This window comes from Microcaecilia unicolor, chromosome 2, assembly GCF_901765095.1.
Source record: "Microcaecilia unicolor chromosome 2, aMicUni1.1, whole genome shotgun sequence".
In the NCBI taxonomy this organism is placed as follows: domain Eukaryota; kingdom Metazoa; phylum Chordata; class Amphibia; order Gymnophiona; family Siphonopidae; genus Microcaecilia; species Microcaecilia unicolor.
The window spans coordinates 190,275,138-190,299,759 of record NC_044032.1 but is presented as its reverse complement, the minus strand read 5'-3'; the positions used below and the strand labels follow the sequence as shown (position 1 = coordinate 190,299,759).

Here is a 24,622-nt window from a genome sequence, read left to right as displayed (position 1 = left end):
TCCACTTCTCTTGTATCATTTAGTTGCATATTCCCTTATTATAGATTCAACAATGTTAGGTTGGTTCCCCTAATGTCAAGAAGGAAAGCCACAAAAGCAGAAGACCTAGGTCCACTACGTATGAGGACGCACGTGGGGAGGAGTAGTGTGACCAGCAAGGCCCTTCCAAGAAACACCAGGAGACGAACTATATAGTGAACAAACTTTTATTCTTCTAATACCCGACACGGCACCGTGTTTCGGCTAAGTACCTGCTTCAGGGGTTTAAAATGAAAACAATAATGTAACTTAACATCTATATGAAAAATGAAGTTCATAAACATATAATTCAGACAAATAATAAAAATGTGATAAATTAAAACATAATGTAACTTAAATACATCTATATGAGAAATGAGGTCTATATATATATATATATATATATATATATATATATATATATATATATATATATATATATATATATATATATATATATAAAATTAGAAAAGGTAATGAAACCGATGTCATTAAATTACATTATATTTTCATTTTAGACCCCTGAAGCAGGCATCTAGCCGAAACACGGTGCCGTGTCGGGTATTAGAAGAATAAAGTTTGTTCACCATATAGTTCGTCTCCTGGTGTTTCTTGGAAGGGCCTTGCTGGTCACACTACTTCTCTCCACATGGTTCCCCTAATGTCACCACTAAGTAGTAACATTCTGCCTCCATCACCCTTATGTACTTCTGTAATATGAATCAGTACATCATGTCAAATCAAAATTGCAACCCCCCACCCTTTCCCTACATAAGTATTGCCATACTGTGACAGACAAAAGGTCCATCAAGCCCAGCATCCTGTTTCCAACAGTGGCCAATCCAGGTTCCCTAAGAGGAACTGAAATAAACATGGGGGTAAACATGGGGGTAACCTTTAGGATGTAACAGCTCCCCCCCCCCCCCCAACACTTATTTATTTTTAAGTTGTTCTCCTGTAAACAGACATTACCCAAATACACCCTGTTTAACTTTTAAAAAACATACTACACTTCTGTGGAGAATTTAGGTCATTCATATTCAGTGTTCCTATTAGATTTCAATGAGGCCCTCAATAGTTTTATGATTTTATTTTAACTTAATGTATCCACATTTAATTTTACGTTATAATGCCTTTGTATCGCTCCATGGTGCGACCGGCATCTCAAATATTGGGTTCAACTCTGGTCGCCGCATCTCAAAAAAGGTACAGTGGAATTAGAAAAGGTACAGAGAAGGGCAACAAAAATGATAAAGGGGATGGGACGACTTCCCTAGGAGGAAAGGCTAAAGCGGCTAGGGCTCTTCAGCTTGGAGAAAAGGCGGCTGAGGGGAGATATGATAGAGGTCTATAAAATAATGAGTGGTGTAGAACGGGTAGACGTGAAGAATCTGTTTACGCTTTCCAAAAATACTATGACTAGAGGGCATGTGATGAACCTACAAAGCAATACATTTAAAATGAATCGGAGAAAATTTTTCTTCACTCGTCGTGTAATTAAACTCTGGAATTTGTTGTCGGAGAATGTGGTAAAGGCGATTAGCTTAGCAGAGTTTAAAAAAAGGTTTGGACGGCTTCCTAAAGGAAAAGTCCATAGACCATTATTAAATTGGACTTGGGGAAAATCCACTATTTCTGGGTAAGCAGTATAAAACGTTTTGTACTTTTTGGGGATCTTTTTTTTTTTAATTGTTTATTTATATTTTAAATCAAATTAAACAAATTGTTGCATTTGAACAGGCAATGCAGACAAAAACAATATTTTGTGGGAGACATTATATCCTCCCATAGAAGGCAAAATTATCAAAGAAAGGAAACATTTTACTCTTCTTTAGATCACAACAAAGGGGGGGGGGGGGGGGGGGGGGAGGTCTACCAAATTACGAAGACTGAAGTTTATAAGAAATTAAACAGAGGAAATATGCATAGCAGGCAAACCTATCTTGTATTTCACTTAATTTTCTTCAAAGGGTCAACGGTTAGTCAATTTCTTCATATTTATAAATACTTTTAACTGTTCTGGTTGATGGAAAATGTATTTTAAACCCAGATACTTTACAACACATTTACAGGGGTAATTAAGGTAAAAGGAGGCCCCTATAGATATAACTTCTGTTCTCAATACTAAAAACAACTTCCTCCTTTCTTGAGTTTGCTTAGTTATATCAGGGTATATCCATATTCTTTTACCCCTAAACAATGTCTGCATTTTTTTGAAATATAATCGTAACACAGCATCTAAGTCTTGCTGAAAAATAAAAGACGCAATTAGAGTTGATCTTTCAGAGTTTACACTTAGGGTTGACTCTAGTATCTCAGTAATGTTCAAAGATTCTTCTTGATTTTCCTTTGAAATAGCTTGTAGAGTAGTTACAGGTGATTTTTTGGAGGAAATATAGTATACTTTATTCAAAGGTGGAATGGATTCCGGGGAAAAGTTTAATACCTCCTGCAAATATAATTTAAAGGCATCCAAAGGGTTAATACCCATTTCTTTCGGGAAATTCAAGAGTCTCAAGTTAAGTCTCCGATTGAAATTTTCTATTAATTCTAGTCTACGTTGTGTAGACAAATTGTCTTTTACCAGTGATACGAAGACTTCATTCAATTTATTAACATCTTGCTTAAGACCATCCAATTGTTACTTTGTTTCTTGCTGTGTTATAGTAAAAGTCTGGGATAAAGTTGCCACAGTACTTACTAAATCTGTAATCTCCTTTGCCGAATTGGCCACCGTTGACTCCACTCTCTGGAGAGCCGTCCAAATGCTCTCCAGGGTTGCTGCCGATTTTCCCCCCCCGTGTCGGGGTATGGTGTTCAACCACCGACATCAGGCTTCCCTCAGAAACCGCCACTCCTGCTCCTCGAATCGGGACCGCTGCATCGACCTCTTCCGGGTCGCGCTGGTCACGCCAGGAAGGGCATTCTTTGGGAATCGGCGGTGGATGAAGATCTGGAGGGGAGAGTGTAACCTCAAGCCCCAAGTCTCCTAGGGAGTCTTCACCCACGGAGAGAGCAGGGCCCCTTCCAGATTCCAAGGTAGGTTGCTTCGTGGTATATCTCACGATAGTCTGCTGTACCGGAGAGGACGTCCTAGTAGCCGAGGCTGCTACTTTCCCCTTGCGTTTGGTATGGGGCATCTTATTTAAGGAAAATACGCTAAATTCAGCAGATTAACGAAGAGCTCCGATGCTAGCATTCAGCATGCTGCCATCTTGGACACGCCCCCCCCCCCCCCCCCACTTTTTGGGGATCTTGCCAGGTATTTGTTACCTGGATTGGCCACTGTTGGAAACAGGATGCTGTCCCAGTATGGCAATACTTATGTACTTTACAAAAATATTAGACTGGTAAAGTCTGATTAAAGTTCGCTAGCAATTATTTTAATGTTAAAGCAACAATGAGTTTTTACAAGTTCAATTATAAGTATTTGTTGCCTTAATACTTCTCTTCAGTATAGTATAGTAAGTGTTTACTCCTGACCGAGTTGCTCAAATGGGTGTTTCATACAGACACTCACTTGGAATAAATATAGGCATATACAGCTTTTTTTTAAGTTAGTATTGGCAGATGTTGGAAAAAAAATTTTTTAATTAAATTCCCTACTTTAAAAAGTTCCCATGTATCATTTTAAAGGTCAATGTGGCTCAAGCAACTGTTAGTCACAGATATTGCTGACCATGACTTAAAACATCTGGATATAAATGAAAAAATGATTCAAGATGCTTAAGTTAGGGGCAGCTCTTTGAAAGTTACCTTACCCATGAGACAACCTTAAAAAATTCTGAACTTTACCTCACTGCTTATTATTTTCCATAGATTGCTAGACGCTATTTAGCTACACGGGGGTTTCTACAGAAAGTGCACTTTTAAAACAGCCAAAAATCAAAACTAGCTTGGACCATAAGACAGATGGAAAAAAGTGAGTGTAGCTGTTAAACTTGTCTGGCTTTCCCTTTATGGACACAAAAGATTAAAAAACAAAACAACACACACACACATCCCTTGAATTGTCAATGCCAGAGCAAAGGAGATAAGCACTGCAGCCTAAATTGGCACCCTTCTCAATTCATTGAATTTCTACTCTGCATCACAGTTATATTCATCATTTCAGATTAAGCATTTCATGCTTTTCTTACCACAGATTTCAAAGCATGTTTTGCTGAGAGCAGGAGTGCATCTTTCTCTGACTGGAAAGGAATTCTCCCTTGAAGCCCATCCTAGAAATCTATGTACCATTCACAGTAGTACTTCATTGTACAGAGCAGAGCGACATAAAGGTATTGTACAGAGTAGGGAGACAAAGGTATTATAAGAAAACCATGTTTTAAGTGCTTGCTGCTGTCAAATTCAATTAAGAGTGTATTTGGGGAGGGGGGAGGGGAACAAAACCAACCAGAAACCTGCTTATGCTGAGCTAACATGCAATTTCTTTTCCATTATAATTAAATGCATACTAGAGAAGAACTGATTATTTCCCACCTAGTTGCTCTCATCCATAATAATGAGAGCTTTGACTGCATATTGCTTTTAACTTTTTATTTTTTAAACACCTCTAGAAACTTTTTTACAACTGAATATTAAAACGTAAACGAAGAAAAACAAGTGGGTTTGGCAATCAGCCTCTAAAAGTAGCAATGAATAAGTTCAGCTTGGTATACTGTTTTCTCATTGCCTGTACCTGTATTTTGCTTTGGTCTTTACTGAGCAAGATCTCAGGGAGATATATAGAAACACTCTGATGTCAAGGTTGAGAATAGAAATCTGCAGCAAAGCCATGAGAGATGCATAATGCATTTACTTGTTCTTGTACAAATATTTTATATGCAGGCATATTGTCATAGTTTTCTGTTTTCTGACCTGGACTGGCCAACCTTTAGAAGCAGGATACTGGGCAAGATGGACCTTTGGTCTGCCCCACATGGCAGTTTTTATGTTTCCATGCCAAGTATATGAAAACTCATTTCACTTGGGATTAATTGCAACAACGGATAGAGAAATCAGATCTCACCTGCTAGTTTTCTTTCCTTTAGTCACATCTGACCAGTCTAAAACTTATGGGTGTTGTGTCCATCGATCAGCAGGTGAGCAGGAATGGTGAACCCTCTGGATCCAGGAGCTTGAAGACTCTCCTGGATCCAGAGAATGCCTGCTGAGGTAGTCTGCTTGCAAATTTTGGACCCTGGCTATATGTGCCACTAACAAGCTGCTTGCTGAAGAGAAAGTATGCTTCTAGAATTAATTGAACAGAGTTCCTCCTTGTCTGTTGACAAAAGCTACTGTTGTGCCATTGTCCGAAAATATTCTCACCTGTTTTCAGAAAAGCTGTTTGACAAAGGTGAGGAAAGCCTTGCAATTTGCTTTTAATTCCAGGTGATAGACTGACCTGAACATTTCTGATGACCACTTGACTCTAGGCCATCTGGTTTTGGAAAGGAGTTCCCCATTTGAAGAGACTGGCATCCATGGTGACCATCATCCAAATCTACTGTCGATAATTTTACTCCCTTTAAGAGATTGCTAGGTTGCAGCCACCATATTATACTGCATCTCACTTAAACAGATCAGGGCAAGCACCGCTTGTAAGCCTGCGCAGACCAGCAACTGAGAAGTGAACCATATCCTAGGCTGCAGCCACTGATCCTAGAATCTGCATGTTATCCCAAGCTTGAGGATTATGTTGCTGTAGGAGTTTGATTTGAGTCTCCAGCTTTTGTATCCTTCTGAGAGGAAAACCCTTCCCTTCTGGATACTGCACAGAACACAGAGATATTCCACTGCAACTCTCCCAGACACCTTCAAACATGCCGTAGTCACACCACTTCTCAAAACACCATCACTAGACCCTTCCTGTCCTTCCAACTACCGCCCCATCTCCCTCCTACCCTTCCCTCTCCAAGATACTTGAACGCGCCATTCACAGCCGCTGCCTTGATTTTCTCTCCTCTCATGCCATCCTTGATCCGCTTCAATCTGGTTTTCGCCCTCTTCACTCGACAGAAACGGCACTCACTAAAGTCTGCAATAACCTGTTCCTTGTCAAATCCAAAGGTCACTACTCCGTCCTGATCCTCCTCGACCTATTCGCCGCTTTTGACACTGTCAATCATAATTTACTTCTTGCTACACTATCCTCATTTGGGTTCCAGGGCTCTGTCCTCTCCTGGTTCTCCTCTTATCTCTCCCACCGTACTTTCAGAGTACATTCTCATGGATCTTCCTCCACCCCCATCCCGCTCTCTGTTGGAGTTCCTCAGGGATCTGTCCTTGGACCCATTCTTTTTTCAATCTACACCTCTTCCCTGGGCTCGCTGATCTCATCTCATGGTTTCCAATATCATCTTTATGCCGACGACACCCAGCTTTATCTCTCCAAACCAGACATCACTGCGGAAACCCAGGCCAAAGTATCGGCCTGCTTATCCGACATCGCCGCCTGGATGTCCAACCGCCACCTGAAACTGAACATGGCCAAAACTGAGCTCATTGTCTTTCCACCTAAACCCACTTCTCCTCTCCCTCCACTCTCTATTTCAGTTGACAACACCCTCATCCTCCCCGTCTCATCTGCCCGCAACCTCGGAATCATCTTCGACTCCTCCCTCTCCTTCTCTGGCCATATCCAGCAGACAGCCAAAACCTGTCGCTTCTTTCTCTATATCAACAACAAAATTTGCCCCTTCCTCTCCGAGCACACCACCCGAACTCTCATCCACTCTCTCATCACCTCTCGCCTTGACTACTGCAACCTACTCCTCACTGGCCTCCCTCTTAACCATCTATCCCCCCTTCAATCCGTTTAGAACTCTGCTGCCCGTCTTATCTTCCGCCTAGACCTATATGCTCATATCACCCCTCTCCTCAAGTCACTTCACTGGCTTCCGATCAGGTACCGCATACAATTCAAGCTTCTCCTACTAACCTACAAATGCACTCAATCTGCAGCCCCCCATTACGTCTCTACCCTCATCACCCCCTATGCCCCTACCCGTAACCTCAGCTCACAGGACAAATCCCTCCTCTCAGTACCCTTCTCCACCACCGCCAACTCCAGGCTCCGCCCTTTCTGCCTCGCCTCACCCTATGCTTGGAATAAACTTCCTGAGCCCATACGCCAAGCCCTTTCCCTGCCCATCTTCAAATCCTTGCTTAAAGCCCACCTCTTCAATGTCGCTTTCAGCACCTAACCATTGACCTCTATCCAGGAAATCCAGATTGCCCCAATTTGACTGACTGCATTTTTGTCCTTCAGATTGTAAGCTCCTTTGAGCAGGGACTGTCCTTCTTTGTTAAATTGTACAGCGCTCCGTAACCCTAGCAGCGCTTTAGAAATGTTAAATAGTAGTAGTAAATAGTAGTATTGAGAGGTACCAAACTTGCTATTATTGAAATTGATTATCTAGTGACTGAAAACGTTACAGTACACTGGCAATTACCAAAAACTCTTCTGAAGAGAAGCAGCTCTGATTACTCAATCATCCAGATTTGGGAGGCCTTTAATCCCTTCTTAAAGAAATTCAGCCATGACCACCATGATCTTTAAAAATTCCTGGCATCATGGCTAACACAAAAAGCATAATCTGAAAATAAAAATGTTGGCCTAGAATTCCAAACCTGAGAAATCTCTGGTACGGAGGTCAACTGGGAATGTGGAAGTAAGTCTCCAAGATATAAAGCAGTGAGAAACTCCTAAGGAGAACTGATGCTAATACCAAACGCAAAGTTTCCATCCTAAAATGAGAAACATTAAGATGATTTGCATTCTTAAGTCTAGAGTGGGCAAAAAAGACCCTTCCTTTTTGGGAACTATGAAATAGATCGAATACTTACCTGGGCCCCTTTCTATCCTGGGTATAGGAATGACAGCACCTAGATCTGAGAGCCAGCAAAGTGGACTCCACTGTTCACTGCTTGGAGGGATTCATGCAAAGATATGCCAAGAAAAAAAAAAACCTGCAATAGGAGGTGGGGATTTTAATTTGCATCCTTTTTTATGTCCACTGATCTGATATTATCTGGGTCCACTCCTGGAGGAAGTTGGAGAGACATCCTCCTATCACCACATTCAAGGAATGGACCTGGACAAACCAGAGCGCTCAGGCCTATAGTGCTTGGCATCTCTGTATCTAGCCCTGTTGAAGGAAGACTTGGAAAAAGATTTAGACTTATCTGCAGTAAGTCCATTGGTTTAACTTCCCGCAGATCTTGAAATAGTTTCTCAAGGTCTTCTCTAAACAATAACCTAGCCTTAGATGGATGTTTTCTAAGACAAGACTTAGAAGCTGTGTCCACTGTCCAATTTGTCAATGGAGCTGTATTTATTCAATACCCCTCCTCTCCTTTCAGCAAGGTCCTCTCTCACTTAAATTAGGTTTAATTTGTTTTGCAGCAGGGGCACAGCCATGGGTGGACCAAGGCCCACCCAGCCACAATGCACAGACTTCACTGCAAAGGCTCTCATGGTCGTGCAGCTCCTTCCTGCTCTCTCTTAGCAGCAGCAGTGTTCTTAATCTAACCTCCTTGGTGATTCAGACAGATTGCTTAAGGCTGACCGGGAAACTTTCGCTGCTGCGTCCCACCCCCCTCTGACATCACTTCCTATTTTGGCTTTGGCGGTGTGGAACACAGAAGAAAGAAGGCTTTGGGGTCAGGTGCAGGCAGGAATTGCTGCCATTGCTAAGGAAGGGAGGGAGCTTCAGGACCATGGGAGCCTCCTCAACTGAGTCCACCTTACTTCCCATAGACTGGGAAGGCTGGAAAATGGAAGGATGGAAATAGGGAGGGAGAATTGCTGGACAGGGTGTGGGGAAGGGAAGGAGAGACAAATACTGCTAGGGGTGGGGAAAGATAGGAGAAACTGACAAGGAGGGGGTCAAGAGGGAGAGATGCCGCATGGGGGGGGGGCAAGTCAAGAGAGAGAAATGCTGCACATGGTTGTGGGAGGGATGCTGTGAGTGGATGGTGGAGAGGGAGAAATGTTAACAGTGGAAGGGACATAAGGAGAGATGCATTGGGTGGGGGGGGAGGGGAGGAGGAAAACAGAAATCTTGGACATAGGGTGTAAAGGACAGAAAAAGAAATGGTGGACAAAAAAAAGCGGAGAAGGGGAAGAGAGGTAGAGGAGAAAGAGGGAGATATTGGATCCAGGGACAGAAGGAATTGAGGGAGAGATGCAAGTAAATGGGAGGGGGGGGGGGGAGGAGGAAAACAGAAATCTTGGACATAGGGTGTAAAGGACAGAAAAAGAAATGGTGGACAAAAAAAAGCGGAGAAGGGGAAGAGAGGTAGAGGAGAAAGAGGGAGATATTGGATCCAGGGACAGAAGGAATTGAGGGAGAGATGCAAGTAAATGGGAGGGGGGGGGGGGGGGGGGAGAGATGCAAGTAAATGGGAGGGAGGGGGGAGAAATGCTAGAACATGGTAGAGCAGGGCAGGAGGGAAGGGACAGAAAGATGATGAAGGTAGAGTGGAAGGAACAGGAAAATATCAGGCAATGAGGGTGGGAAGCGGGGAAGAGGAAGCAGATGCTGAAGTAGAAGGCTGGAGGGAAGGATAGTCTGGGAATGGTGGAATCATATGGGAGAGGCCAGGGAGGGGGAAAGCTAGTGGGTGAGAGAAGGATATGAAAATTTAAAAGAACAGTGAGAAAGAGGGTAAAATTTGAGTGGACAGAGGCAGAAAAGAACGAGAGAAAAGAGCCAAAAAGGAAAGACCAATATGTCAGACAGGTGTAGTGAGGGAATGGAATAAGACAAGAGAGAGGAGAAAAGACAAATTGACAGCAGCAGCTTGAAGAATTTAGCAGAGGACAGACAGGAAAGCAGAAAAGAGAAGCTGAAACCAACATGATGGAAAAATAAAATGTCCAGACAACGAAAGTAGAAAAAAGGAATTTTATTTTTAATTTATTAAATGAAATACCTTAGCTTTGGAAAATGTACATAGCAGATGTTCTTTGTATTGTGTTCACTACAAAAGGAAAGGCATTTCACCTTTTTCTTCAGTGTTGCAGTACATGCCGAGTCTTGGAGTTCTCAGTTCAGTTCTTATCTAGATATTTTTATTTCTAATTCGTGATCCCTTTTTCTGTATTTGGTGAGGGCCTGTTGGTGTGATTCTACTGGCAGATGGAATAATTAGAGAGGACGCAAGGAGGGGAAGGGATCCAGGGACCCCCCTCCTTTATTTTCTGACCTGGGTCCAAGCATATCTAACACTAGCCCTAACCCTTGCTGTAGCTGGTGAAGATCCCCAAGCATTGCCAGCTAAGGACTTCCTCCAAAGGCGTCCAGAACTCCCTTCTTCCAAACTCTGCCTCCTTGAGCCACTGACAACTAAGCATGTGTGGGGTGCCAGGTCAGTGGCTCAGGGACGTTTCTGAAAGCCTGCCAAACTTGCTAAGAGGACGTTTTGGCCACCTTTGGGGAAAATCTTTAGCTGACAGACCTTGGGAATCCTTATTAGCTAAAGTATTTACAGTCCATTCTCAATTATCTCTGGGGTTAGGTTCCTAGAAAACCCAGTAAATACCGAAAACATGAATATGGAACCACTGATCCTATGGGAAAAGGGGGTTAGGTTCCTATGTGACCCTGTTCACTATACATTTTTGCTACCTAACACTATAAACTCATCATTTTGTGTACTCTTCTTGAAAAGAACAGCTTACTATATTGTGCATTTTATAAAGGTATTTTATACACATTGTTTTGTAAAAGTAAAGTATATACAGACTTTTGGTGTAACAATACTCATGCAATGCACAGCTCTATGAATATCTTCATCCTCATGGGAAAACATTTTCATTTGCAGTACTATGTATTGCCAAAAGTAAGCAAAAATGGGTTACATTTTATTTTGAATAAGTGAATCCATGAAAACTGAATGCATGGATAGCGAGAACAGACTGTATATTTTGAGTTGGAAGGTGCTGCGGGAGACCTGGAGTGGGGGGACGGAGGAGGAAGGGAAAACTTCAAACACTTTGAGCTGAGGCCCATCCAAGTATGGCTACGGCACTGTTTTGAAGCTTCACAGCAGAAGGATGAGAGCATATTTTGGGAAGTTAGGACCCAGAATCATTGTGTGTGTGTGTGTGTGTGTATATATATATATATATATATATATATATATATATATATATATATATACACACACACACACACATATATAGCCCCCCAAGGTCAAACCTCTTCAGAAAGCTACTGAAATCCTCTCTTACTGTACTGGGATATAGTTAACTATGTAGTGCAGAAGCAAGTATGACCATACAGTCCAGGAGCTGCATGGCTAACAGTCTACCACCTGCTGGAGATTGAAAAATACTGAATTGCTGGAGCTGCACAGGTTCCTAATAAGGCACAGCACAATTCTGTATTGAGAATCCCACTGCATACCACTTGGCTATAGAGATGTACAAAAGCAGGTAGAGTTTACATATGATCACAGAATGTGGTGGTGCATGTGGTGGTGCATTTGGTACCTTCTTTTCTGTTGAGGAGCTGCCTTTATCTTATCCTGTATGTTGGGTGCTATTCCTCCCAATATGTATTGTTTTACCAGCCTGAGGATCTATTTGTCTGTTGTAATGGATTCCTAAGTGTTCTGGAATCAGAGAAGCCTCCCCTCTGATTGGAGGACAATGGAAAGCTGAACAGATTCTTTGAAGATGCAGCCAACTAAGTTGTCTGCTGCTTCTATTCAAATGGCCTCTGACACTGTGAATATTAAGTTTGATCTTTCACTGCTATGAAACTTTCTGGTGGAGTATTACTGGTATAGTTTCCTGTAGAAACTGCAATAAGTTTGTCTCATAAGTGATATGAGACAATAAGCTTGAAATCAGTAGGATAAACTGTTGCAGAGAGAAAACTAGAGAACGAGACTGCAGTGGCAAACTGCTCACTCCTACTACCAGTGGGAGGAGCTTACGTAGGAAGCAGGAGAGGGAAGGAAAATAATGATGTTTCTGTGACCCACCCCACCTACTCCGTTTCCTCTGGCAAGGTTCCATCCTCCTCTTTGGGGCAGCACATTGGGAACCAGTTGCCTAGGGGATTATCCAATTACCATAAAGGTTCTGAATGCACGCTACTTCCTAGTGTAAAATCTGTAAGAACACTGAGATTACATTCCAAATACAGACAACAGGCCTTTGAAAAGCTTCCAGTTTATTGACCTGATATTGCCAAGAATAATCTGAATATGACTATAGGTCCAGGAATTTAAATATTTATCAAAGTTTATACCCAACTCACTTCATGACTGTATACTAATTTTACTGTTCATTAACAGCTTTGAAAGTAAGATTTCTTTACATCTGTGGATGAAATCCATTCTACAAGACCAGAAGTAATTTTTAATCTAAGTATGCAACCGTCCACCATTTCAGTTGAAAATAAGAGAATCCACTTACTTTGCCTTCTTTGGTTTTGTATTGATATCTCCAAGGACCATAATGTCTGAGAAATCTATTCGAAATTTGCTGAGCAGCGTAGCCATCCTAAATTGACATAAAAAAATTAATCAGTGATTAAATATGTACAATAACAGTTAACTTTGCTTATCATTGATATCTGCAGAAAACAGTGGGATTATATTTTAATTAGACAAGAAAATTAATAAACAGTGAATTTTCAGCATTGTAGACAGTAATGCATGACAGCAATGAAATCCTCTTTAACTGATGTCCTTACAGCATTAGCGAAACAGAGTTGTCATTTGGTTTTCACAAAATGGACATGTAAATGAAGTCAGTCAAGGAGCTGTAATATGGCCCTAACCTCACCTCCCCCCAGAACTGAACCAATTACTAGAATGCTCAACTCTTCATTTATAGTCAATTACTCTAATTAGAACAACAACAGAGTTTTCATTAGTTTTAATTTAATTAATTTCTGAGAAGCAAACAATAAATAAATTACGTATTACACCATATAATCTTAAGGTTCTTTGTATTCCTAAGTTTTAATTAAACAACTCTATAATACTAAGATGCAGACAGAAGTCCAGCAGCAAGAGGGGTGATATCCAGTCTTTCGCATTGAGTGTCACATGTATGATTCTCTCTCAGTTGGTGAGAAGTTGTATGTGTGTGCTCGATGGAAAGAGCTCCTAGCTCTCAGAGAACAAGTCCGTTCTCTTGAGGATAGAGTAGCAGACTTAGTGGAGCTGAGGGAGACACAAAGAGGGAGTCCTACAGGGACGTTGTAGAGAAGTCCCACCTCCAGTCTGGCAGCTCCTGTGCTGCCTTGGATGGAGATCTTCTAAAAGGCCAGCATCAACCTGGTGCAGCTGAAAGTAATCCTGTAGCCAGGCATCCTCTCACACTGAGGATGTCCCCCTAGGAGCTTCTACCCAGGAGGGAAAGATTAGGACTGCTGATCTAGTTGGTGATTCGATTATTAGGCATGTAAAAGGGTGGGTGGCTGGTGGACGCGAGGATCGCCTGGACACTTGCATGCCTGGTGTGAAGGTGGCGGGCCTCAAGGGTCACCTAGACAGGATCTTAGATAGTGCTGAGGAGTCGGCTGGCTTGGTACATATGGGTACTAATGACATAGGAAAATGTGGGAGGTAGGTTCTGGAAACCAAATTTAGGCTCTTAGGTGGAAAGCTCAAATCCAGAATATCTAGGGTACTATTTTCTGAAGTGCTCTCCATTCCACATGCAGGGCCCAAGAGACAGGCAGAGCTCAGCAGTCTCGATGCGTGGATCAGGTGCAGGGAGGAGGGATTTAGATTTGTAAGGGAGGAGGGTTTTAGATTTGTAAAGAACCGGGCAACTATTTGGGGAAGGGGGAGTCTATCTTAACTAGCAGCTTTTAAATTAGAACCTGGGGGAAGGCCGACAGTCATTCAAAAGCGAATGGTTCAGAATAAGGTATCTTTCAAAGATATCAGTAAAACAGGGAAGATAGGGTATCCCGATAGCAAGGTTGCAAGAGAGAGCATAGCAGACCAGGTGTCTAAATAAAAAGCAGACAAAAGATTGCAAATTAACACTATCAACTGCTGAGCAAGATGTAAATAAGAACAAACAGTTTGAAATGTCTATATGTGAATGTCAGAAGCCTAAGAAATAAGATGGAAAAGTTAAAATATATTTTTTTTTATTCATTTTTGTTACATTTGTACCCCGCGCTTTCCCACTCATGGCAGGCTCAATTCGGCAGGCAATGGAGGGTTAAGTGACTTGCTCAGAGTCACAAGGGGCTGCCTGTGCCGGGAATCAAACTCAGTTCCTCAGTTCCCCAGGACCAAAGTCCACCACCCTAACCACTAGGGCACTCCTCCACTCCTAAATGAAAAATTAGATATAATAGGCATCTCTGAGACCTGGTACATAAGTACATAAGTAATGCCATACTGGGAAAAGACCAAGGGTCCATCGAGCCCTGCATCCTGTCCATGACAGCGGCCAATCCAGGCCAAGGGCACCTGGCAAGCTTCCCAAACGTACAAACATTCTATACATGTTATTCCTGGAATTTTGGAGTTTTCCAAGTCCGTTTAGTAGCGGTTTATGGACTTGTCCTTTAGGAAACCGTCCAACCCCTTTTTAAACTCTGCTAAGCTAACCGCCTTCACCACTTTCTCCGGCAACGAATTCCAGAGTTTAATTACACGTTGGGTGAAGAAAAATTTTCTCCGATTTGTTTTAAATTTACTACACTGTAGTTTCATCGCATGCCCCCTAGTCCTAGTATTTTTGGAAAGCGTGAACAGACGCTTCACATCCACCTGTTCCACTCCACTCATTATTTTATATACCTCTATCATGTCTCCCCTCAGCAGTCTCTTCTCCAAGCTGTATAGCCCTAGCCTCCTTAGTCTTTCTTCATAGGGAAGTCGTCCCATCCCCGCTATCATTTTAGTCGCCCTTCGCTGCACCTTTTCCAATTCTACTATATCTTTCTTGAGATGCGGAGACCAGAATTGAACACAATACTCAAGGTGCGGTCGCACCATGGAGCGATACAACGGCATTATAACATCCTCACACCTGTTTTCCATACCTTTCCTGATAATACCCAACATTCTATTTGCTTTCTTAGCCATAGCAGCACACTGAGCAGAAGGTTTCAGTGTGTTATCGACGACGACACCCAGATCCCTTTCTTGGTCCGTAACTCCTAACGTGGAACCTTGCATGACGTAGCTATAATTCGGGTTCTTTTTTCCCACATGCATCACCTTGCACTTGCTCACATTAAACATCATCTGCCATTTAGCCGCCCAGTCTCCCAGTCTCGTAAGGTCCTCTTGTAATTTTTCACAATCCTGTTGCGATTTAACGACTTTGAATAACTTTGTGTCATCAGCAAATTTAATTACCTCGCTAGTTACTCCCATCTCTAAATCATTTATAAATATATTAAAAAGCAGCGGTCCTAGCACGGACCCCTGAGGAACCCCACTAACTACCCTTCTCCATTGTGAATACTGCCCGTTTAACCCCACTCTCTGTTTCCTATCCTTCAACCAGTTTTTAATCCACAATAGGACATTTCCTCCTATCCCATGACCCTCCAATTTCCTCTGTAGCCTTTCATGAGGTACCTTGTCAAACGCCTTTTGAAAATCCAGATACACAATATCAACCGACTCCCCTTTGTCCACATGTTTGTTCACTCCTTCAAAGAATTGAAGTAAATTGGTCAGGCAAGATTTCCCCACACAAAAGCCATGCTGACTTGGTCTCAGTAATCCATGTCCTCGGATGTGCTCTGTAATTTTGTTTTTGATAATAGCCTCTTCCATTTTCCCCGGCACCGACGTCAGACTCACCGATCTATAATTTCCCGGATCTCCCCTGGAGCCTTTTTAAAAATGGGCGTTACATTGGCCACCCTCCAATCTTCCGGTACCATGCTCGATTTTAAGGATAAGTTGCATATCACTAGCAGTAGCTCCGCAAGCTCGTTTTTCAATTCTATCAGTACTCTAGGATGAATACCATCCGGTCCAGGAGATTTGCTACTCTTCAGTTTGCCGAACTGCCCCATTACGTCCTCCAGGTTTACTGTGAAGTCAGTAAGTTTCTCCGACTCGTCCGCTTGAAATACCATTTCCGACACCGGTATCCCACCCAAATCTTCCTCGGCGAAGACCGAAGCAAAGAATTCATTCAGTCTCTCCGCTACGTCTTTGTCTTCCTTGATCGCCCCTTTTACCCCTCGGTCATCCAGCGGCCCAACCGATTCTTTTGCCGGCTTCCTGCTTTTAATATACCGAAAAATTTTTTTACTATGTTTTTTTGCCTCTAATGCTATCTTTTTTCATACTCCCTCTTGGCCTTCTTAATCTGCGCCTTGCATTTGCTTTGACACTCCTTATGCTGTTTCTTGTTATTTTCAGACGGTTCCTTCTTCCATTTTCTGAAGGCGTTTCTTTTAGCCCTAATAGCTTCCTTCACCTCACTTTTCAACCAGGCCGGGTGTCTTTTGGACTTCCGTCTTTCTTTTCTAATTCGCGGAATATGTATGGCCTGGGCCTCCAGGATGGTATTTTTGAACAGCGTCCACGCCTGTTGTACAGTTTTTACTCTCTCAGTTGCCCCCCTAAGTTTTTTTTTTACCGTTCTTCTCATTTTATCATAGTCTCCTTTTTTAAAGTTAAACGCTAACGTATTTGACTTTCTGTGTACAGTTACTTCAAGGTTGATGTCAAAACTGATCATATTATGGTCACTGTTATCAAGCGGCCCCAGTACCATAACGTCCCTCACCAGATCATGCGCTCCACTAAGGACCAAGTCTAGAATTTTTCCTTCTCTCGTCGGCTCCTGCACCAGTTGCTCCATAAAGCTGTCCTTGATTTCATCAAGGAATTGTATCTCTGTAGCGTGTCCCGATGTTACATTTACCCAGTCTATATTTGGATAATTGAAGTCACCCATTATTATCACATTGCCCATTTTGTTCGCGTCTCTGATTTCTTTTATCATTTCTGTGTCTACCTGCTCATCCTGGCGAGGTGGACGGTAGTACACTCCTATCACCATTTTTTTCCCTTTTATACATGGAATTTCAACCCACAGTGATTCAAAGGTGTGATTTGTGTCCTGCTGAATTTGTAATCTATCTGAGTCAAGGCTCTCTTTAATATACAATGCTACCCCTACACCAGTCCGGTCTACCCTATCATTACGATATACTTTGTACCCCGGAATGACAGTGTCCCACTGGTTATCCTCCTTCCACCAGGTCTCAGTAATGCCTATTATATCCAATTTTTCATTTAGTGCAATATATTCCAACTCTCCCATCTTATTTCTTAGACTCCTAGCATTTGCATATAGACATTTCAGAGTATGTTTGTTGTTCTTATTTGCATGATGCTTAGTACCTGACACTATTGATTTGACATCTTTTGTCTGATCTTTAGTTGTATTTAAGGGCACCTGGCCTACCACGGTCTGTTGTGCAACCTCACTATCCAGAAACCCTATCTTCCCTGTTTGTGAGGTATCTTTGCAAGATACCTTTTCCCGAACCATGCGCTTTTGAGAGACTATCGGCCTTCCCCCCATTTCTAGTTTAAAAGCTGCTCTATCTCCTTTTTAAATGCCGACGCCAGCAGCCTGGTCCCACCCTGGTTAAGGTGGAGCCCATCCTTTCGGAATAGGCTCCCCCTTCCCCAGAATGTTGCCCAGTTCCTAACAAATCTAAAACCCTCCTCCCTGCACCATCGTCTCATCCACGCACTGAGACTCTGGAGCTCTGCCTGTCTCTTGGGCCCTGCACGTGGAACAGGTAGCATTTCAGAAAATGCTACCCTAGAGGATCTGGATTTGAGCTTTCTACCTAAGAGCCTAAATTTGGCTTCCAGAACCTCTCTCCCACATTTTCCTATGTTATTGGTACCCACATGTACCAAGACAGCGGACTCCTCCCCAGCACTATCTAAAATCCTATCTAGGTGACGCGTGAGGTCCGCCACCTTCGCACCAGGCAGGCAAGTCACCAGGCAATCCTCACATCCACCAGCCACCCAGCTATCTATATGCCTAATGATCGAATCACCAACTACAACAGCTGTCCTAACCTTTCCCTCCCGGGCAGCACTTGGAGACATATCCTCAGTGCGAGAGGATAGTACATCCCCTGGTGGGCAGGTCCTGGCTAAAGGAGTACTTCCTACTTCACCAGGGTGATGCTCTCCTTCTAGGAGACCTCCCTCCTCCAAGGTAGCACAAGGGCTACTAGACTGGAGGTGGGACCTCTCTACAACATCCCTGTAGGTCTCCTCTATGTCCTCTCTGTCTCCCTCAGCTCCACCAAGTCTGCTACTCTAGCCTCAAGAGAACGGACATGTTCTCTAAGAGCTAGGAGCTCTTTGCATCGGGCGCAAACATATGACATCTCACCAACTGGGAGATAATCATACATGTGACACTCAATGCAAAAGACTGGATAGCACCCCTCTCGCTGCTGGACTGCTGACTCCATCTTAGTGAGCAACAGTCATACCGGGGTACAAATTATATCGTAGTGATAGGGTGGATCAAATTGGTGGAGGGGTAGCACTGTATGTTAAGGAGGGCCTTGAATCAAATAGAATGAAAATTCTGCAGGAAGCAAAACATCATGGAATCCCTATGGATTTAAATTCCATGTGTAAAGGGGAAAAGGACAGTGATAAGGAGTGTACTACCGTCCACCTGGCCAGGATGAACAGACAGATGTAGAAATGTTATCAGAAATTAGGGAGGCTAAAAAAATGGGCAACACAATAATAGGCGATTTCAATTACCCCAACATTGACTGGATAAACTTAACATCAGGGCATGCTAGGGAGGTAAAATTCCTTGACGAAATCAAGGGCTGCTGTATGGAGCAGCTGGTACAGGAGCCAACAAGAGGAGGAAGAATTCTAGACCTAGTCCTTAGTGGAACACATGATCTGGTGTAGGAGATAATGGTGATGGGGCCACTTGATAACAGAGATCATAATATGATCAAATTTGATATGCGCTTTGGAGTAAATACACAGAGGAGATCCAATATGTTAGCATTTAACTTTCAAAAAGTAGACTATGATAAAATGTGAAATGGTGAAAAACAAACAAGCAAACAAACAAAAAAAAAAAACGTAGAGGAGCCGCTGCAAAGGTCAAAATTTTACATCAGGTGTGGATGCTGTTCAAAAATACCATCCTGGGAGCCCTGGACAAATATATTGTGTGTTTTAAAAAGGAAGGAAGGAAGACCAAATGACAGCCAGCACGGTTAAAAAATGAGGCGAAGGAAGCTATTAGAGTTAGCGAGGTAATTAAATTTGCTCACAACACAAAGTTATTCAAAGTTGTTAAATCACAAGAGGATTGTGAAAAATTATTCAAAGTTGTTAAATCACAAGAGGATTGTGAAAAATTACAAGAGGACCTTACAAGACTGGGCATCCAAATGGCAGATGACGTTAATGTGATCAAGTGCAAAGTGATGTACGTGGGAAAGAGGAACCCGAATTATACCTATGTAATGCAAGGTTCCACATTAGGAGTCACTGTCCAGGACAGGGATCTAGGTGTCATCGTTGATGACACGCCAAAACCCTCTGCTTAGTGTGTGGCAGCGGCGGCAGTGGCTAAGAAAACAAATAGAATGTTAGGTATTAGGAAAGGAATGGAAACAAAAAATGAGGACGTTTTAATGCCTTTGTATCGCTCCATGGTGCGACCGCACCTCGAATATTGTGTACAGTTCTGGTCACTGCATCTCAAAAAAGATTTGGTGGAATTAAAAAAGGTACAGAGAAGGGTGACGAAAATGACACAGGGGATAGGACGACTTCCTTATGAGGAAAGGCTAAAGCGGCTAGGGCTCTTCAGCTTGGAGAACAGATGGCTGAGGGGAGATGATAGAGATCCATAAAATAATGAGTGGCATGCAATGGGTAGATGTGAATCAATTGTTTACTCTTTCCAAAAATACTAGGACTAGGGGGCATGCAAAGAAGCTACAAAGTAGAAAATTTAAAACAAATAGGAGAAAATATTTCTTCACTCAACGTGTAATTAAATTGTGGAATTCGTTGCCAGAGAATGTAGTAAAAAGCAGTTAGCTTAGCAGGGTTTTAAAAAGGTTTGGATAGCTCCCTAAAAGAAATGTCCATAAGCCATTAGTAAAACGGACTTGGTGAAGATCCACTGCTTATTTCTAGGATAAGCAGCATAAAATGTATTTTGCTGTTTTGGGATCTTGACAGGTACTTGTGACCTGGATTGGCCAAAGTTGGAAACAGGATGCTGGGCTTGATGAACTTTCGGTCTGTCCCAGTATACAACCAACCCTAATGTTATTCAGTTTCCTTAAGGCAACTTGTTAACTATCTAGCAGCCAGTGTTCAATATCAATAACCAAACACCTACTGATGATTGCCCAAGCTTTATTTATGTGGGGAGCACTGCCCTCTCCGCTTACTGAACCAGATTCCATGGCACAGCCCTCCCGGGATAGGCCATCTCTTTGGAACTTGTTTCAGGCATTGCCCTACAAAATCCTCACATCAGTTTTGCTTTCCAGTCTTCCTCTCTCTCTCATCTTTCCCCCTCTTCTGCCCAGGCCCATCTTCTCTGCTTGTCTGAAATTCCCCATATTCCTGTCTTTCCTTTACATCTAATCTTCCATTAACCCTGCAAAGTCATAAAATAATAATCATTTATAGTAAGTTTGAACATGTAATTTTGGAGGTTTGAATAGTGCAATAATCAAAGTTGCCCATTTTAATTATTATTTCGTGATTGGCTGATTTAAATTAAGGCCCTAGCTTCAGTTTTTCAAAATGCAGCTCTCACCAATGTGGAATAGACTGTTCTGTTACTATAATTGTTATAGATAAACTTGCATTATGTATCGCAACATCTTGCTGTGGAGGAGCAGCTAGTGGTTAGTGCAGAAGACTTTGATCCTGTGGTTTGATTCCTACTGCAGCTCCTTTTGACTCTGGGCAAGTCACTTAACACTACACTCCATTGTCCCAGGTTCAAATAAGTACCTGCATATGCTATGTAAACCGCTTTGAATGTAGTTGCAAAAACCACAGAAAGGCAGTATATCAAGTCCCATTCCCTTATATAATCACTTTCAAGCCTTTAATGGTAAAAGCAACTAACTAGATTATCAACCCACAAATGAGAACATTAATGGTCACATGAATGCCACAATGTACTGGGTGAAAGTGTTTGTCAGTCCATGTAGATATGATTTGGGCACCTGGGAACATTAGTGGTTACATAACCACCATCACCTAAGTCCCAGAAGTTACTTTAGAAGTGCAACCAGTAGCAGTGTTTAATGCTTTTCTTTCACTGAGAGTTTGTACCTGGTGAAGGTGTTTGTCAGTCCATCTGTGAGTGGTGTAGGTAGCTGGGAACATCAGTCGCATGACCACTATGACATAAGCCCCAGAAGTTACTTTAAAAGTGCAGCTAGCAGCAACACATGCACCAAAGAAGTATGCCCAAGAAGCAGATTGTGCTCCTTGGGGCAAGTGAGTCAATTTGGAACCAGGTGGGTGTGAGTATGCTCGTTATGTTGCGTTGGAGATGGTTTTACTTTTATATACATATAGTTTTTTTATTTTTTTTTTTTTTTGGGGGGGGGGGGGGAGGATTTTGCCTTTTTCCACATGTTAAGATAGGAGTTATGGGATGTTGTATTTCACCTATATAGGGTAACAGGCTGTCATGTGGAGGGCCTCGACCTGCCCCACTGGTTAGGTCTTTACCTTGTGGCCTGTTGCCTCAGATTTCTTGGATTTATCCGATGGGCTCTCCACTAAGATTATAGGGTTCTCCACTAAGATTTACATCCTTGCTAAGGATGTAAAAAGGCTTGAAGTGGTTCAAAGGAAAGTTACAAAAATGGTATGGGATTTGCGTTGCAAGAAGTACGAGGAGAGACTTGCTGACCTGAACATGTATACCCTGGAGGAAAGGAGAAACATGGGTGATATGATACAGATGTTCAAATATTTGAAAGTTATTAATTTGCAAACAAACCTTTTCCAGAGAAGGGAAGGCAGTAGAACTAGAGGGCATGAATTGAGGTTGAAAAGGGGCAGACTCAGGAATGTCAGGAAGTATTTTTTCACAGAGAGGATGGAAGATACATGGAATGCCCTACCACAGGAGGTGGTGGAGATGAAAATTGCAATAGAATTCAAAAATGTGTGGGATAAACGCAAAGGAATCCTGTTTAGAAGGAATGGATCCACAGAAGCTTAGTCGAGATTGGGAATTGGGAAGCAAAGCCAGTGCTGATCTGACTTCTACGATCTGTGCCCTGATTGTGGCTGAACTGGAGTGTAGTTTTTCAGAAGCTTCAATGTTAACATCAGAAATTTTAGAACATGGACAGTGCTGGAAAGACTTCTACGGTCTATGTCCTGACATTGGCAAGGACAAATCAAGATCAGGTATACATAGGAAGTATCACATACCATATGTAATGAGTGTATCTTGCTGGGCAGACTGGATGGGCCGTACAGATCTTTATATGCCGTCATCTACTGTGTTATTACATTACATCTTTTGAATTGTAGATTGTTAAGGACAAAGACTGCATTATTGCATGATTTGGTTGAAGACACTCGAGTAGGGAGTTTGTCTCAAGACATGAGTGAAATCAGGTGAGGAATTGGGAGGCCACTCTGAATTCCCTTCCCCTACCTCACCTTCTCATCTCCCGCAAACTTACCTCAATCATACCTGTTTCCCGCGGGTTCCCTCCAATGTATCGCCCCACTTAGTTTCCCGTTCTTTCCTTCCAATGTCTCAATGATCTTTTCCATTATTATATTCCTTGTTACAAAACTTGTCTCATAACACTTCATAATGTAATCCATAACTGAGCTGTAACAAAATGTACTTCCAGTCTTCATAACGTACTGTAAGCCACACTGAACCCGCAAAAAGGTGGGAAAATGTGGGGTACAAATGCAATAAATAATAAATAATAATAATCTTATGTCTATGTGTCTTGATGCATTATTTAGTAGCAACTTGCCCTGTGCTTCAAGGAGAGGCAGAGGTTTAGTGGTAATTTGCTCTAAGGACATTCCATTCATAGAAATCTTTTCCTCTGCTATTCCTTATAATGTAGTTCTTATTTTTAAATTTCTGCTTCTATGTCCTTTGAATTTAGTGCTTTTTCTTACTGTCCCCCTGGTGTTTCTTTTGCCACATGGGATACAGTCTATGCCCCAGAAAACAGCAAAGAAAGATCAGGATCGAGTTTTTTTATACCACATTCATTGATGATTTAACCATGAACTGATAAGGAGTTTGAATGTCAGGCAGAATGAATAGACTGATCAGGTCTTTATCAGCCATCATCTACTCTGTTTGCCTGAATGTGGCAACAACAAGCAGTGTTGCTGGATTGATTTAAGAGCACAGTCTGGAAAATTGGGAACTAATACTTGCGAGAGAAAGAAGAAAGCTAGATTGTAGAATCTTAAAAACCATGATATGTGATGTGAAAAAGGCCACCAGTGAGCTTGTTTAAGAAGTAGTGTTACATGATTGCATTTTTTGGTCCCTTTGACAGCAACATTCTGAATTATTTGAAGGCACCAAATGTCTGTAACCTCAATGCCCTGATAAAGGGCATTACAATAATCCAGGTTAAAAACGACTAAAGCATGGACTAGTGTTTGGAGTGCAGACTGGTGAAAGGTATCTAATGGTTCAAATTCATTTCAGTTTACAGAAGCAACACTATCACAGAAGAGTTTTGTGCTTGAAAATTAAGGGTATCATCTAGTATTGCTGCAAGTATTTTCAGTGTTGAAACCATAAGTGCTGAGAATGAGGAGAGGTGCAGCAAGAGTTGAACGTTCAGCTCTGGTTTAGTGAGCTCAGTCCTTTTCTTTAAACCTTCATGATGAGAAAATGGTCTTAGCTTGAAAATCCATGGAAAGGTGAAATTTAGTCATTGCTGTTAATTTCCTTTCCTTTAGTCTGGCTGTACCATCCTGAACTGTTGGGTGCTATCCCCTTCTGGCAGCAGATGGAGGTAGAGAAACTGACTATTAGTAACATCACTGGTACAAAGGGGCTGTGCTCAGTGGAAAGCTCCCGTATGCTTCTGTCAAAGAAATCACACCCATACCCCATCAATCACTACAGATATTATAAATCCCCAATGAGTCCTTACAACTGAAGTCTTCTGAGGGAGACTCTCAGGATAATACAGCCAAAGGAAAGGAAATTAACAGGTATTATTACAATTCACCTTCCTTAGCATCGTGGCTATACTATCCTGAACTAATGGGATATACCCAAGCATAACTCAATAGGCAGGAGGAAAGGACGAGGCCCCCCTGAATGACACAGCTCTACGAAAGGGTCCCAACAGGCTCTAGATAGCACATCCAAATCTATAAATGGAGTGACAACCACATCGCCACCCTACAAATATTCACTGGAAAGACTGGAGGACCGCCACTAAAGAGGTTACCTATCTCTAAGTCAAGTGAGCTCACAACCTGGAAGGCACTCTCTTGTTCATATAATTGTAGGCAGTTTCCAGATCCAGCATAGATTGACCGAGGAAGCCCGCTTGGACATCCTAGCTGGCTATGTAGATTTGCTTCT

The 24,622-nt window shown here is 42.3% G+C and overlaps 1 protein-coding gene across 1 annotated transcript in view; it reads right to left on the bottom strand.

Annotated features, from left to right (window-relative positions):
• Nucleotides 1-24,622, bottom strand: part of SLC12A2 (solute carrier family 12 member 2) — a 352,311-nt gene that overhangs the window by 27,161 nt on the left and 300,528 nt on the right. Inside the window, exon 24 of the mRNA XM_030193587.1 lies at nt 12,434-12,520. Coding sequence (XP_030049447.1) covers nt 12,434-12,520 — 87 coding nt within the window. The remainder of the gene's footprint in view (nt 1-12,433; nt 12,521-24,622) is intronic.